At 49.3% G+C, this 13,006-nt stretch overlaps 2 protein-coding genes across 9 annotated transcripts; one reads left to right on the top strand and one right to left on the bottom strand.

Moving 5' to 3' along the window:
• Positions 1 to 789: 789 nt before the first annotated feature.
• On the top strand, positions 790 to 3,613 carry PIFO (primary cilia formation). The gene is made up of 6 exons (XM_026081364.1): positions 790 to 814; positions 1,164 to 1,306; positions 1,660 to 1,758; positions 2,583 to 2,716; positions 2,998 to 3,122; positions 3,543 to 3,613. Exons 1-6 carry the CDS (start codon positions 790 to 792, stop codon positions 3,611 to 3,613), a joined length of 597 nt encoding a protein of 198 aa, XP_025937149.1.
• Positions 3,614 to 4,896: 1,283 nt separating this feature from the next.
• TAF8 (TATA-box binding protein associated factor 8) lies at positions 4,897 to 12,956 on the bottom strand. Of its 8 annotated transcripts, none has more exons than XR_003255973.1 (10): positions 12,881 to 12,956; positions 12,286 to 12,442; positions 11,466 to 11,564; positions 10,793 to 10,855; positions 10,206 to 10,330; positions 9,742 to 9,889; positions 8,735 to 8,877; positions 8,018 to 8,239; positions 5,848 to 5,951; positions 4,897 to 5,147 (listed from the first exon to the last, which is right to left on the bottom strand). XR_003255973.1 is itself a non-coding variant. In XM_026081278.1 (8 exons), exons 1-8 carry the CDS (start codon positions 12,938 to 12,940, stop codon positions 8,096 to 8,098), a joined length of 939 nt encoding a protein of 312 aa, XP_025937063.1. In that variant the 5' UTR covers positions 12,941 to 12,956; the 3' UTR covers positions 6,435 to 8,095. The 8 variants fall into 8 exon arrangements, 2 of the variants coding, with proteins under 2 accessions (XP_025937063.1, XP_025937097.1); XR_003255971.1 differs by having other exon boundaries at positions 4,899 to 5,147; positions 7,683 to 8,239; XR_003255968.1 differs by having other exon boundaries at positions 4,901 to 5,147; positions 6,727 to 8,239.
• Between the last annotated feature and the right edge of the window lie 50 nt (positions 12,957 to 13,006).

Raw genomic sequence — 13,006 nt, 5'->3', positions numbered from 1 at the left:
GAGAGTTGCCAGGCCGGCCTCGTCTTTGATACCAGCTGCTCCTGCTGCAACTGGCCATGAAGATATCAATTCTAGAACAGCAAACAGTCCCCTCTAACCTAATCACAAGGAATAATAATGATGAAATAAAGTGTTCTCCAACAGCAACARTCCTCTCTGCTTGGACTCATCTCGCTCTTAATACTCTGATGCTCCCTGATTCTCTCTTGATACTCACACCCCTGCTCCGGSAAGGGCAGGGATCCACAAGCTGGACCTCAAACAGCCCCACACTGGCTTTTGCCAGGGGTTTCCTGCTGTCCCAGCATGCCAGCCAGGCAGAGGGAAAAGAGGTGGAGGAGGAGATGGGGAATATTAGGCTGTGCCATGAGAGAGCATACAGACAAGGGTCCTGGCAGCATAACCAAGAAGCTGTCTCTCCAGAGACCTCTGCCCCCCACAACTCACACCCATGCAATTGGCAGCTTCTGGGTGCAGGAGGTAGCACACCTAGGCAAGCTTCCAGGATAGTATGGAGGAAACGCTGTTTCAAATACATGCACTGTGCCCTCCTGTCCTGTCCCTTTCCAGGGGTTCCACATTAGAGAGCTCAGCTCTCTGGGCCCTTGGCAGGATGGTTCCCTCTGGGAAACATCAATCCACAAGGCTTTTATCAATCCTCCTCTTTTCACGCAGCTCTCAGGAGCTGCAGTCGCCAGCATTCCCTTCAGCAATGTACCCGCCCCCCCGTGTCTATAGCAACTGGAGTACACACATATCCTGACACCTCTGTGCGTGCCCACAGGCAGCATGATCGACGAGTGGGAGCCGACAGGTGAGCCGTGCCAGGCACACGTTGACGGGGCCTATGGGCAGGAGGGCTTTCCCTCTCACACAGCTCCCTGGAGGCAGCAGGCTCCCCCAGCTATCTGCCCCCCAACTGGTCCATAAGGCACCTCTTTGCTCAGGCCGGCGACAAAGAAGCCTTTGTGGCAGCTGCGAACAGCCATCCAAAGGGCAGACCCCTCATAAATATCCGTGGGCAGGGGAAATTACCAGCTGGGAGATAGGGGGATGCTTGGCCTCAGGAAGCAGAGCACGCTTGGAAATGAAGAGAAGCAGCAAGATGTTGTCTCCCAAGGGGTGAATCACACTGGCGGCATTTCCCTCTCCTGGCCTCACAGGTGTGCAGAAGCGGATCTCCTTTGGGTCATGTCAAGAGCGGAAATTGTTCCCTCTCCACCATGCGCCAGACAGGCTGGGGATCCAGCTGATACCTATCAGGGGAGACCCTTGGCTTGGGCCAGGCTGTTATCAGAATCACAAGGTGAGTTTTTTTGGCTTTCATGCTCAGAGTTTTTCCTTTACAGCAGACATACAGTATAGGAGCAGTAAGACCATGGTCAACCAGGCATGACGTTCCCAAYGCCGGTCCTGCAAAGCCATTGTACAAGGTCTATGCAGATACCTAGGAAAAGACATTCTCATCCTGAAAAAGTTACAGCTAGATGTACCGGTCTTCAAAGCTCTGAAGTGCCCTAGCACTCTAAATTTGTGACAAATTAGAGAAATTAGAGGGAATGACCTCTTCAGCTGCTCAAGTACAGACATTCTGGCCTTCCCCTGATGCAAATGGTGTCTTAAAAATGTCAGTAAGATGTTTCTGCTTTTGAACTACAGAAAAGCAGCCTGGTATACTCCTTGGCTCACAAGCCACAAAGCAAGAAAGGTTATGTGATAGGAGCAGGAACTGCCCAACGTTTCCTACCAGAGCCACAGGTAAGAAGAGCACTCTGCAAAGCAGCAGAGCCACAGCTTTACAAGAATTTGTAGTCCGCTCCCACCATAGACTACCAGTTTTGATCGCATTTGCTGGGGGTGCAAGTCACTTGCGCACAGCACTCAAACTCCACGCATTGCTTCGGTTCCACCTGAGAAAGAGAACTGAAATGATGCAGCAGCTCTGTGGGGACCAGAAAAGTCCCTCAAGAGTCTTCCATCCCCTGCAGACATCAGCTGCTCCCACTTTTTATTCTCACTTTCATTGGTTGTGAGGGTTTTTTCAGAAACAGACTCTGCTGGAGAACGAGACAGAGTTGGAAAACCAGTCCTCTTTTCAGTATCTGTGGCCTTAGTAGCCAGGCAAACACAGACCAAATGTACAGTAATCATAGATCTCCCTACACATAACCTAAGGGCAGGTAAATTCCTGTGCTGAGCCTAGAGTCTGTTGACTGGTCATATGAGCTCTCTCGACAAATACAGAGGCATATACATATTCCTTTACATCCCAAACACACACACACATGAACATACGGAGGCAAGATCAGGGAGAGAGCACAGCTATGCTGCCTGACCAACACAATATGTTTTCTGGCCTAACTTCTGTAAAATAACAGTATAGCGGGAGAGACGTCAGAGGACGCATTGGGTAGGCGGTAGTGAGTACATATTTGACTTGTTCTGCTGTTTTTACGCTAGCAGAGTAGCCAGAGTATTCACTGAACAGCAGTTCTATAATATCCAGCTGGCTGCTGATCAGACCACTTAGGAATGTTTTGCAGAACATAAAATCTTCTGTATTGAAATTTTCTCTCTTACAGACTGTGACTCCTGGCCCAGGAATGTACCAGTCATGGTGGAAGAAAGAGAGAAAATGTCAGCCTGCCTATGCCCCATTTTCCATTAAATCACCACGATTTCCAGATAAGCCTTTGGATAGAGAGTTTTTCCCTGGGTAACATAACTCATTTTCTTACAGCGTTAGTAACTAGCGGGAGTACTAGCAGAGACAAATACTAAGGCACAAATGGGACATAGGCAACTGCGTTCCCAATAACCCTTTGTATGTTTGAAAAGCTCCCCTGCGAGTACATGGTTTAGTCTTTCACCTAGCATGATGACTAGAAGACCACAACATGCATTTCTCCTACGGATTAAGGTAGGACTGGTAAATTAGCATACCGCAAACATCACACTCCTGCTCCAGAAATGAGATATTGTGCTTATATTTTTTAGACCTGGAACTTACGAAGCAGACAAGCTATTACACAAAAAAGTGACCTGGCCGATGAAGTTTGGGTCTCCAGACTGGTCTTTAGTGCCAATGCCAGTGAAGACGACACTAGGAGCAGAGGTACCGAACACGTGGGCAGGGATAAGGGGATGGGATTCCCTGCAGAATACTGCTGACAAAGGAAATCAGATGATTACTTAAAAGCATTTTGTCATCCTTTCCTCACTGTCCTGCTGGGTATGTGGCTGTACTAGCCTGGGACACAAGCTACAAGGTGATTTTCTATCAGATATACCCCTTTGCTGAAACCAAATTTTGTGAAAATGGCTACAGTCCTTCAAAAAGACTTCTGTGAAAAAGTTTGCTCTAGAAGTAAGACTGCAGCCAAAAAGTGAGAGACCCTGCGCGCAGACTTCCCTGTGCGGCTCTCCCCAGAGGAAAATGTTCCCAACTCAAAACAGCGGTTAAGGGGTGGGAAAGCTATTTCCTGCTGAGTCCTGGCAGAGTGATGCGCTGAGGAACATCTAATGGATACTGGTTTTCTTTTAGCTGATCACGGACAGGGAATTCAGGAAACATCGGAACCGGATGGCCTACCTGAGCCTGTACTACAGCTGAGCCGTCCAGGCCGCCACAATGTCCCCCTTCCCTGCTCCTGCAGGCGCCTCGGGCCTCTTCCCGATTTCCCCTGCTCTTCTGGAGATGTTTATCCACGCCCCGCTGCCTCCCAAAATAAAACCGCTTCAAAAAGAGGCATTTGCTGCTTCTGTCCGCGCTTACCTGGTATCGTGTCATCCATTTATAGAAAAAGGCTAGGAAGGAAGGGAAGAGCGGCAGGTGTCTCCGGCCTCGCTGCGGATGTGGCCCCAGGCGCCGGGGACCTGGAGGGCTTTCGAAGGAGGGTGCCTCAGTCCCCGGCCTGCCTCTGCGGCCGCCATCTTCTCCGCGTCGCCGTGGAAACACCTCAGGGCGCTGCCCTCACCAAAATGGCTCCCCTTCTCTCCCCCCCGCCAGGCCACCACAGGGGGCTTTTCCCCCCCAAATCCACCCCTCGCTGGCACCGCAGAGGTGCTGAATTCATGCCGCTGCCAGTTTTCACCTCAGAGGGAGGCTCGGACATCTGTCCTGTCCCACTGCCCCCTCAAGATGGCGGCAAGAGCCACCATCTTTCTCTCAGCCAACACCCGCCCTCCCCAGAATGGTACCGTCGTTTCCGAAAGGCRTCCCGGCACCACCGCAGAAAGGCAGACGCTCGCAGGCTGGCCCGGGAGCTTCTCCCTCCGCCTGTCCCTTGATTTTCCTCCCTACGGCATGCCACAGCCTGAGGAGATCCAATGGAAGTGTTTCCAAAGGGATGGGTGCGGGGTCGGCCATAGCACAGCCGCCCACGCCGCGCTGCCGTCGGGTACCATCGCGTGGAAATGGCCAAGCTGCCTGTGCGGTGCCTCATTTTCCCCTCCTTCGCCTTGCCCATTGCTCCTCACAGAGGCCAGAGTGGTGCCGCCACACCAGGAGATGGCGGGGACACCCAGGGCTGAGGTGCCAGCGCTTCGTTGCGAGCTTGTTCTCCCATCATCGCTTCTGGTCCCCAAACGAGGCCTAACAGCAAAATTTTGGCTGAGAACAGCAGCCACCATCTCATCGAGCCCGATCCACAGCCCATCTGATCTGTCACCCTGTCCCAACTGCTCTACCACTGCCCAGGATCACACCACATGAGGACATCGCTCATGGGCCAAAGACCAGGGCGGAGACATGAAGCCCTGAGCCTTCCCTGTAGATCTGGATCTGACCGAGCCGAAAGGAAAGCTGGAGCACACGCTGATGACGTTGCAGTATGGCTCGTCTACACGGGATGGTGGAAAACGAGGGGAATGCGCGCTGTGCAGCAAGTCCAAAGGGCAACTCTCACGAACGGGACAGCCTTGGTTTGCTCTGGGATGTGTTTATTAATAACAGAAGGCAGTCATGCTTCGAGGGACAGACAGGCTTTGCATCTCCCCTCACCAACCACCTGGCCTAGTTTCCAAGGGCAGCCTTCAGCCTCATGAGCAGCACACAGGTTCTTACACCACCGAGAGTCAGGAAAGTCACCCCTGCCAGGGACCCAGATCATAGCTCCTCCGCTGTGAGTCTTCTTCAGAAAACACATCTGTGAAAAGAGAATAAAATGCCTCTGTGCACAGTCCACAACAATTTTAAACTAGCATGCAGTAATACATCCCAGGCAAAGAGTACTGTGCTGGAAAAAGATAGACCAGATGGCCTGCAAGACGTGCTTTTGCATTAGCAGCTTTGTGCCTACTGACATGAGGAAGTTATTTTTGAGCAAGGAGCAAGCTCCATGCTGCTAATTAAGAATGTGGCCATGAAAACAAATGTAGTCTGAAACAGAAAGGTCCTGGTGTTCATGGTCATTTGTTTCTGCAATGTACAACTCAGACCTTAGGGACATATATAAATACATACATACCTTCACGCACACATACACACATGTACTGATCACAAACTTTATTATCTGCAGATCTCAGGGGAATATTAAGAACAGGCAATATTCATCCTAACTACCAATTGCAAGGCAGACTTTAGAATTTCTGTAGCTGTTTAGCTGTTTCTGTAGCAATTTCACCTGTAGTGCAATTTCAATTACAGAACCAAAATATATTCTTCCAGTTTCTCACTTTCTGTCCCACTGCAACAGCTGCTCAAAACTTTTTTCTCTCTACACATTGGCCCCTTCCTTCACAACCACAAGAGGCTACTTCACAGTTGCAGCTGTCCAAAAGGGATGTAGCTGCTGATTCTCAATTGCCCTTTTGGTGTAACCTTTCAGAGGAGGGAGTATGACTCACTGGAAACTACTCTCCTCAGGCCTGGCTTTTATGGTTCTGTTTCCAGCTCCACCACTGTCTTCACGGCTGATGCTGTACACCTCACCTCCCTCTATCTTGGTTTTCTAATTAGGAGAAAAACACATGTGTAAGAAAGAAAGATGTAAAAGCAGTACCTATGATTCTGCAATCCTTCTCCACCAAATGTTCCACCTGTGATTGGAGAAACCTTCTAATGAAGCTTTTGCAAAATTGATGATACTTCAAAAGACACTTTGTCTTCAGTGAACATATTTCTAATGAAACAAAGTTTGTGTTGGGAAATTCCCAACTTTCTCAGCTGCCAAGTCTTGGTGTAGAGAAAGGAAGAGATGCAGAGGGAAGAACAAGATTGACTGCTCAGTGAGAGCTCTGCCAAGCCCCAAGTGAACACACTCGGGCTCCATTCACATGCTTTTCCACTCTTTCCAAATTCCAAGGACTCAATCAGTTTCACTTGTAGGACATAAAATTTCTTTTATTATGAACATAAAAGTCACTATTTTCACTCTACATTTTTCCCCTACCCAGCGAGGGATTTTGTAATTATGAAAAATGCATAATCCAAGTAAAGAAAAATAGATATAAATTTTTATATATACATACATACACAATGTATCTCTGTACATTCATTATTCTGTACAACCAAGGCACCAGCAGGAATGACAATGGCACACGCAGGACTCTTGCTAGAGATGTCATTTCAGATTATTTGGCAGGAATGCCTCTGTTTCCACTGAAACAATTCCTCCTCCTTTTCTACCTCCTCCCTGGGTGGAGGTAGAAGAAGGGAAGAGGGGGACCTGCGAGAACTGCTTAACTGAACTGAGGTGAACACATATACACAAAACTCTGATCTACCTCTTGACTGCAACAGACTTCCTGCACTTGGCTGCTACTCTGGGAAGCAAGGAGCAGTCTGGCAATTCATAGCAGGCAGTGTCATAGCCTTTGCTGCCTCTCTCAGCACCATGCTTGATCTACAAGAAAGATGTAGTCTTAACTACTGCTTAAAGCAATTTTAAACTAGCATGAATGAGAAATAGCTGACTGGTAGTAGGGACTACTGAATCCACATCATTTAATCATGCTTGGGAGTCTGCCTTTTGTCAAAGGAAGTCAACCCATATTTTGCCCGAATAAAGGTTGAATGAAGATTAAAGGAAAGGCCTCCAAAACCAGCTAGCGATTACAATACTCCCATCATCATTCATTTTCACTGCTGAAAAGAAGGACTCTGCTTGGGAGAGGGGTAGTAGGCGGCGGGTGGGGGGAGAATTCTGGGGATAAAAGCCCATATCTGAGAAAGGACAAAATAAAAAATGTGATCAATAGAATAGCTCTGTGGACTGTAATCAATACAGCTTTATTCCATATTCCAAGATTTTCAGCACAGCATCTTTCAAACAGCTGGTGAAGGCATGAAGTCTCATAGGATTTGTGCTGTGTTGAAACTAACAATGGAAGTGAAAAATGGCCTGAAGCAGCTGTTAAATCTTACCATTCATACTGCTAGAAAATAACCTCAAAGCAGGGCAGTGTAAACACTACACTTAGCGCTTTTAAGTTAGAAGTGCAGCTGCAGTCAGAAAAGTGAACATAAAACACCATCTTAGCTCTGTATTTACACTTTGCTCTCTTACCAACATATCAGACGCCTTCAGTTTATAAAAGAAAAGTCTATTTGCTTTTACCTGCTAACAATACAAAGACAGTTTAAAACCAGAAAACCCCTCTGGGCTTTTTTTGTCTCTGTTACACATGCTCCTTAGATTGTAAGGCCAGACAGGGTCAATTGCAGAAGTTTCCCTTCTAACCTGTGAGACAGCCACAAACAAATTGTTCCCTTGTATTCTGCAGTGTCCGCTGGGAAGCACTAAGCAGCAAGAACCTGTGTGCCCCTTCTCCTTAGAGAGTAGATCCAGTCAACCGAGAGAAGGAACCAAAATAAACGAGACAGTTCCTATCTGTAACCAGGTGGCCTCCGACGCTTTTAAGGCAATTGACTATACACCATTCCAAGTCAGCAGCAGTGGAGAGGAAGAGGGAGCACTGCAAACCAGGATGAGAGTGTAGGAGAGAGAGATCATATTTCTGCTTCTGCCACTCTACCAGCCTGATTGCCCCTCCTGTCTTGTGCCATGCCTCTCACCCACAGCAGCAGAGGTGACCCCCCAGGACAGCCAGAGAACTGGGCTCCTCTTCCTCTGAGCAGTCAGCCGGCTACACTTCACTTCTTTCTGCGGATCTTGGGCTTTTTCACTGGCCGGAGGTAAGGATTGTCAATTATATTCTCCTCCCCGTTCCGGCTGCCTGATAGGGAGGTGTTCTGCTGTAGCACTGAAGCATTTTCTTTTTCAGGTCCTGAATCATCCTGTCACATTAAAAAAACAAAAACAAAAAAAACCCCAGAAGTATAAACAAAGTTAGGCTAGACATGGTTTGGGAGTTCAAACAGCACAGAGCCTATGGGCAAAACAGATAAGAAGCAGCCAAGACAAACTGCAGCACACAAGGAGCTGCATTAGAAGTGCAGACTTCTGATTTCTAAGACAAGTAGATCCTCTTTGGGAACAGTGTGAGATCTCATGAGAGTCCTCTCTCCTCTAACACTGAAATGAAGGTTGCCCTGAAAGCACATGATCCAGCATCAAATAACCTCATTATACAGTGCACCCTGCACTGCAAAGTTAGGGAACCATGACAATGTTAGTCATTTACACCTGGGGAGGTGCTATAAAATGCAACCCACTTTGCCATTTTCCACCCACTCTGCCCAGCTGCGAGGAAGACAGGCAAAGCAGAATCAGGTTTCATATGTTTAAGAAAGTCAGGCCCAAGGGACCTTAATGTCTGAGGCTGGGCATACCGTACTCATGTGCAGGGGGAGGTTCTCTGTGTCTGTCTGGTCGTCTTGTTCAGACGAATCTGTTTCTTCCATTTGCTGCATTTCCAGCTCGGAGGGAAGAAGAGCAGTCAGGTAGGGTACTGTGAAGGGTCTGGCAGCAATTACTAGGGTTGGAGAAAAGGACAAATTCAGCAAGCTGGGAGGAGCCTCCTCAGCTCAGAGGCTATGAAGCACAAAGATAATCAATTACTTGGAGACCAAACACTCTAAGTGGTTCAAGTTTTAAACAATCCCTCCCTGCCATTCACACACACACTCTTCCTGCCATTCCCAGGGGTCAGGAATGAAATATGAAGCCCTGAAAAGGGGCAGTCTCTAATTTCCTATTTTCTGACTCAAAACCCCTTTTATGTTTCCAACCAAGGACACATCATCATACAAACACAAAAAGTTCCTTCCTGACCTTCATAAAAGTTCAACTGCCTCACTTCCTGAAGCATCACCTAGTCCCCCTTAGGATAACACTGGCATCTGTGCTCCCAGTGAGCTTTGGGAAGGTGAGAATTCTCATCACTGCTTTGCAGACAGAAAAACAGAGCGAAGGCCTGCCTGTGAGAAAAGGGGAAAACCTGCAGTGTTCACCACCACTGGGTAGCACAGAAATGTCAGGGCAAGTGAGAGAAGAACTGACTTGCTCAAAGTTACAGAGAGGGTGCGACAGGATTGGGATGAGCACACAGGAGGCTTGGAATAGAGCACCTATCAGCCAAGGCCTCCTCCAGCATCACGAGAAAGGAGAAGCCTTTCGTTAGGGTGGGAGCCTGCAACTTGGCAGAACTAGGTTTGATTCTGAACCCTGTGTTATTTGCCCCTGTTTAYAACAGAAAATTCCTCATGTCCCTCCTTTCCTTGGCAGGACAAACAAAACACGATCCTTCAGTGCTCACCTCCTGCAGTAACAGGAACTATAAAGATATATTCAGTCAGATAGCTGTCATTTAGGGCACTAAGTGTCCTAGAAAACTCACATGGGAATGTGCTAACATCATCTTTGAAGAGACTCTGTGTTTCTCCCGTCTTTGCCATGAAGCGCGTGAGAGCTCTTTCTACATCGCGTCTTTGAGATGCTGCCTTTTCCCGTAGGACCTGATAATCAGAAACTGGCTCCCGATATGTCTGTGGAGCAGGGAAGGGAAAAAAGTTCAGTTACCGGATGCAGTGCAGCCAGCTGAAGTTCAAAACATTACTAGGATTCAGATGCTACAGGCAAACATAGACCTTCAACATGCACAGCCTTTCAGAGTGCTACACATGTCAGCCAGCCTAAAATCTACAGCAAGGCTGACCTGCAAACATTAAGCAATGCATGAAGTCAGGAGAACTGATGTCTTGGATAGAAAGTACCAGCACCATAGTAAAAATACTTATACACCAACTACTGATGCCATTGACTTCAGATAAACCCCAAATGACACACAAGTCTTTCACTCACGGGCGTCTTGATGTAGGTGTGAGGATCTGGAAACTCAGGGAAGTGGCCAGGGATGTGGGATGGATGTGGCTTGTTCTGTCCAGCTGTGAGGGCTTTGGGAGTCACGGGCTGGTTTGTCACAGGAGCTGCAGTTCAAAAAACATGCACACACAGAGATCAGCCAGCACCATTCTGGCAAGTATCAGACATAAAGAAGTGTTAGCCTACACTGAGCTGTGACCCATGATTCTAGGTCCTGTAAAAGGAACAGAGCATTTCTCCTAAGCAATAGTTGCAGGTCGTGTTTGGCATCCCAGCAGGGAACAAGAGTTATTCAAGCCCTCTCTCCTACACATGGAAAACAAAACCATCTTCAGAGTCTCGTGTGCAATAAGGATGCTAAAGCAAAGGCAACTGATACTGATTTGTTTGAGGGTATCCTTCCTTCACCTATTATATAGCCATTACAGAAATCCTTTAACATGAGTGCATCCAGGAGCGCTAGACTGCATCATCCATCAGAAGAGCAGGAGCTCACTGGATGCCAGATGGGAACACCAAATTATTTCCAATTTCCTAGGTATGAAGAGAAGGGATTTCCCACGTACGGGCAGTGATGACCATCCTCTGGGAGCGCTTGGCATATGCGGGAAGCGTTTCTACATTGAACCCTGAAATAGAAAAGGAAGCAGAAATCACATCAGGAGTTTGTCCTGTCAAAAATCCCTCCTCCTAGGCCTAATTCCACTCAGAAGGAAGTCAGGCAGAATTTTGCCAAGGGCTCCACTGTACATAAGAATGAAAATCGTGCACTGTCTGTTTATATTCATACTGGATCCACCACAGAGATAGCTGAGCACCTGTACAAGGCCCTTCCCTGAACAGCTGGACCATTCTCATCATCAGGTCCATTAGCAACCTTTACCATCTCCACAAGAATTGAAGTTCAGCAACTTCCAGCTGAAGAAAGCCAAATGCACAGAAAGCTGGAAGAAAGCAACCCCAAGCTGAGCAGGTGTCAGAGCAGCACAGAGTTCTCCTCCCCTGTCCCAAGAAACTGCCATTCTGCTACACCAAAACCCCTCGTGTGCAGTGGGGGGCTGCAGCCACGGGCAAATGCTGAGCTCAGTGCCCATCTCAGAAGATGCCGATATTCACTCACGACAGTGGGCATCACACAAGCACTAGAAAGATGGGGGAAAGATTTTCCTACCGAGATAGCACACCCAAATCCTCTGCAACACAGGCAGCTGGAATTGCTGAGACCGGTCAGCTACTCACCCATTTCAACTAGGGTAACCACTATATCAGAGAGAGTTGGCTGTGTTCTGGCTGTATGTTCACAGTAGGACTTGGCACTTCTTCCAATTTCAGAAATATCTGGGAAAGAAACAGCACCATATATTCTTTCCAGACAGTGACCACAGATTTATATCAGCCCAACCCTGGCTGCAGAAACCTGATTTTGAGGGGATTTTTAGCAAATCTATCAAGAAAAGAAAAATAGCTCTTGAAATCCAGTCTTATAATTTTCATATTTAAAATTAAAGTATGTGCAAAGTACGGAGATAGTAAAGATCAGTCAAATGTTCTCCATAAATGCAATAGCAAAATATGTGGTTTATCAGTCCACAAGCATGAACAAATAAGAAAAGAGGAAAGAAAGAAAATACAAAACTTAATCATCTCTTGATTTCAGCAAAACGTGCAAATGGAGATCCTGGGCACATCACCCAGAGAGGCAGGAGCAGGGTTTCAAGACTGAAACTAACCAAGTACCCAGAACTTTATTATTTCTCTATTTTTTCTGACGGCGTCTCCATGAAATTTGTGGCGCTGCAATTCCCACCTCGCGCACCCAGGGACAGGCTCCCGAAGCTGTGGCGATGCCCGACGCTCACCAAGCAAGACAATTAAACRCTTCCGAGTTCGGGCAAGCTGCTTGTCACCGCAGAAGCCTGCGACCCCTGGGGTACGCGCTAAGCTTAATCCACTCGTGCTAAAATCATCGGCGCGAATCGAAATGTTAGAGGGCAAATTCGGAAATGGGCCCTGGGAGAAACGGGCAGGAGCCGCGGCCGTCGCCGCCGTCTCCACTCACAGCTCTGCAGCATCTCGGTGAGGGTCTCCACGGCGGCCTTCTCAGCGCTCTCGAAGCCGGCCTCGGTGAGCAGGGAGCTGACCACCACCTGCAGCGTCCGCCGCCGCGCCAGGTAGTAGTTGTCCGCGGGCGTCGTGGGTTGCTTGCTGCCGGACCTCTGCGGGCACACGGCCCCGCCGGGCTCAGAGCCGGGCCCGAGGCGCCGGCCCTGCCGGGGGCTGCCCGGGGGGGCTCAGGGCAGAGGGCCCCGCCGGGACCCCCGCACACCACCCCCGGGGTCTCCCCACCGGGGAGCGCGCCGCGACGCCCCCTCCGCGGAGCTCCACATAACCGGGCCGCGGCCCCTTTAAAAAAGCCGGTACCCCCTCGCCCCCCCACCCCGGTCCTCCAGCCAATCCAGCGCCACTGCTAGGCCCCGCCCCCCTCCAGCCCTTCAGCCAATCAGCGCCTCCCTCTCTTCAGCCTGAGCCTACAAGCCCTACGGGCAGGCCGCAGGTGCCTCGGCGCCGCCGGCGAAAACGAGCCGCTGGCCGGCCCGGGTGGCGCGGTGCGCCCTCCCCAACGGCCCCGCGCGCCGGTAAGGAGCCGCCGTTACCGTGCCGGAGCCTCCCGACGCCGTGTCGGCCATCTTGGAGCCATGTGAGGCTGTGCGCATGCGCCGGGAGGGAGCGAAGGGGGGCGCTGAGGTGAGGCGCGCGCGGAGCATTGTGGGGTTTGTAGT

Source organism: Apteryx rowi, unplaced genomic scaffold (assembly GCF_003343035.1).
Source record: "Apteryx rowi isolate R43461 unplaced genomic scaffold, aptRow1 scaffold_1162, whole genome shotgun sequence".
In the NCBI taxonomy this organism is placed as follows: domain Eukaryota; kingdom Metazoa; phylum Chordata; class Aves; order Apterygiformes; family Apterygidae; genus Apteryx; species Apteryx rowi.
Note: the sequence above shows the minus strand (reverse complement) of the source record. Positions and strands in the feature narration are given on the sequence as shown.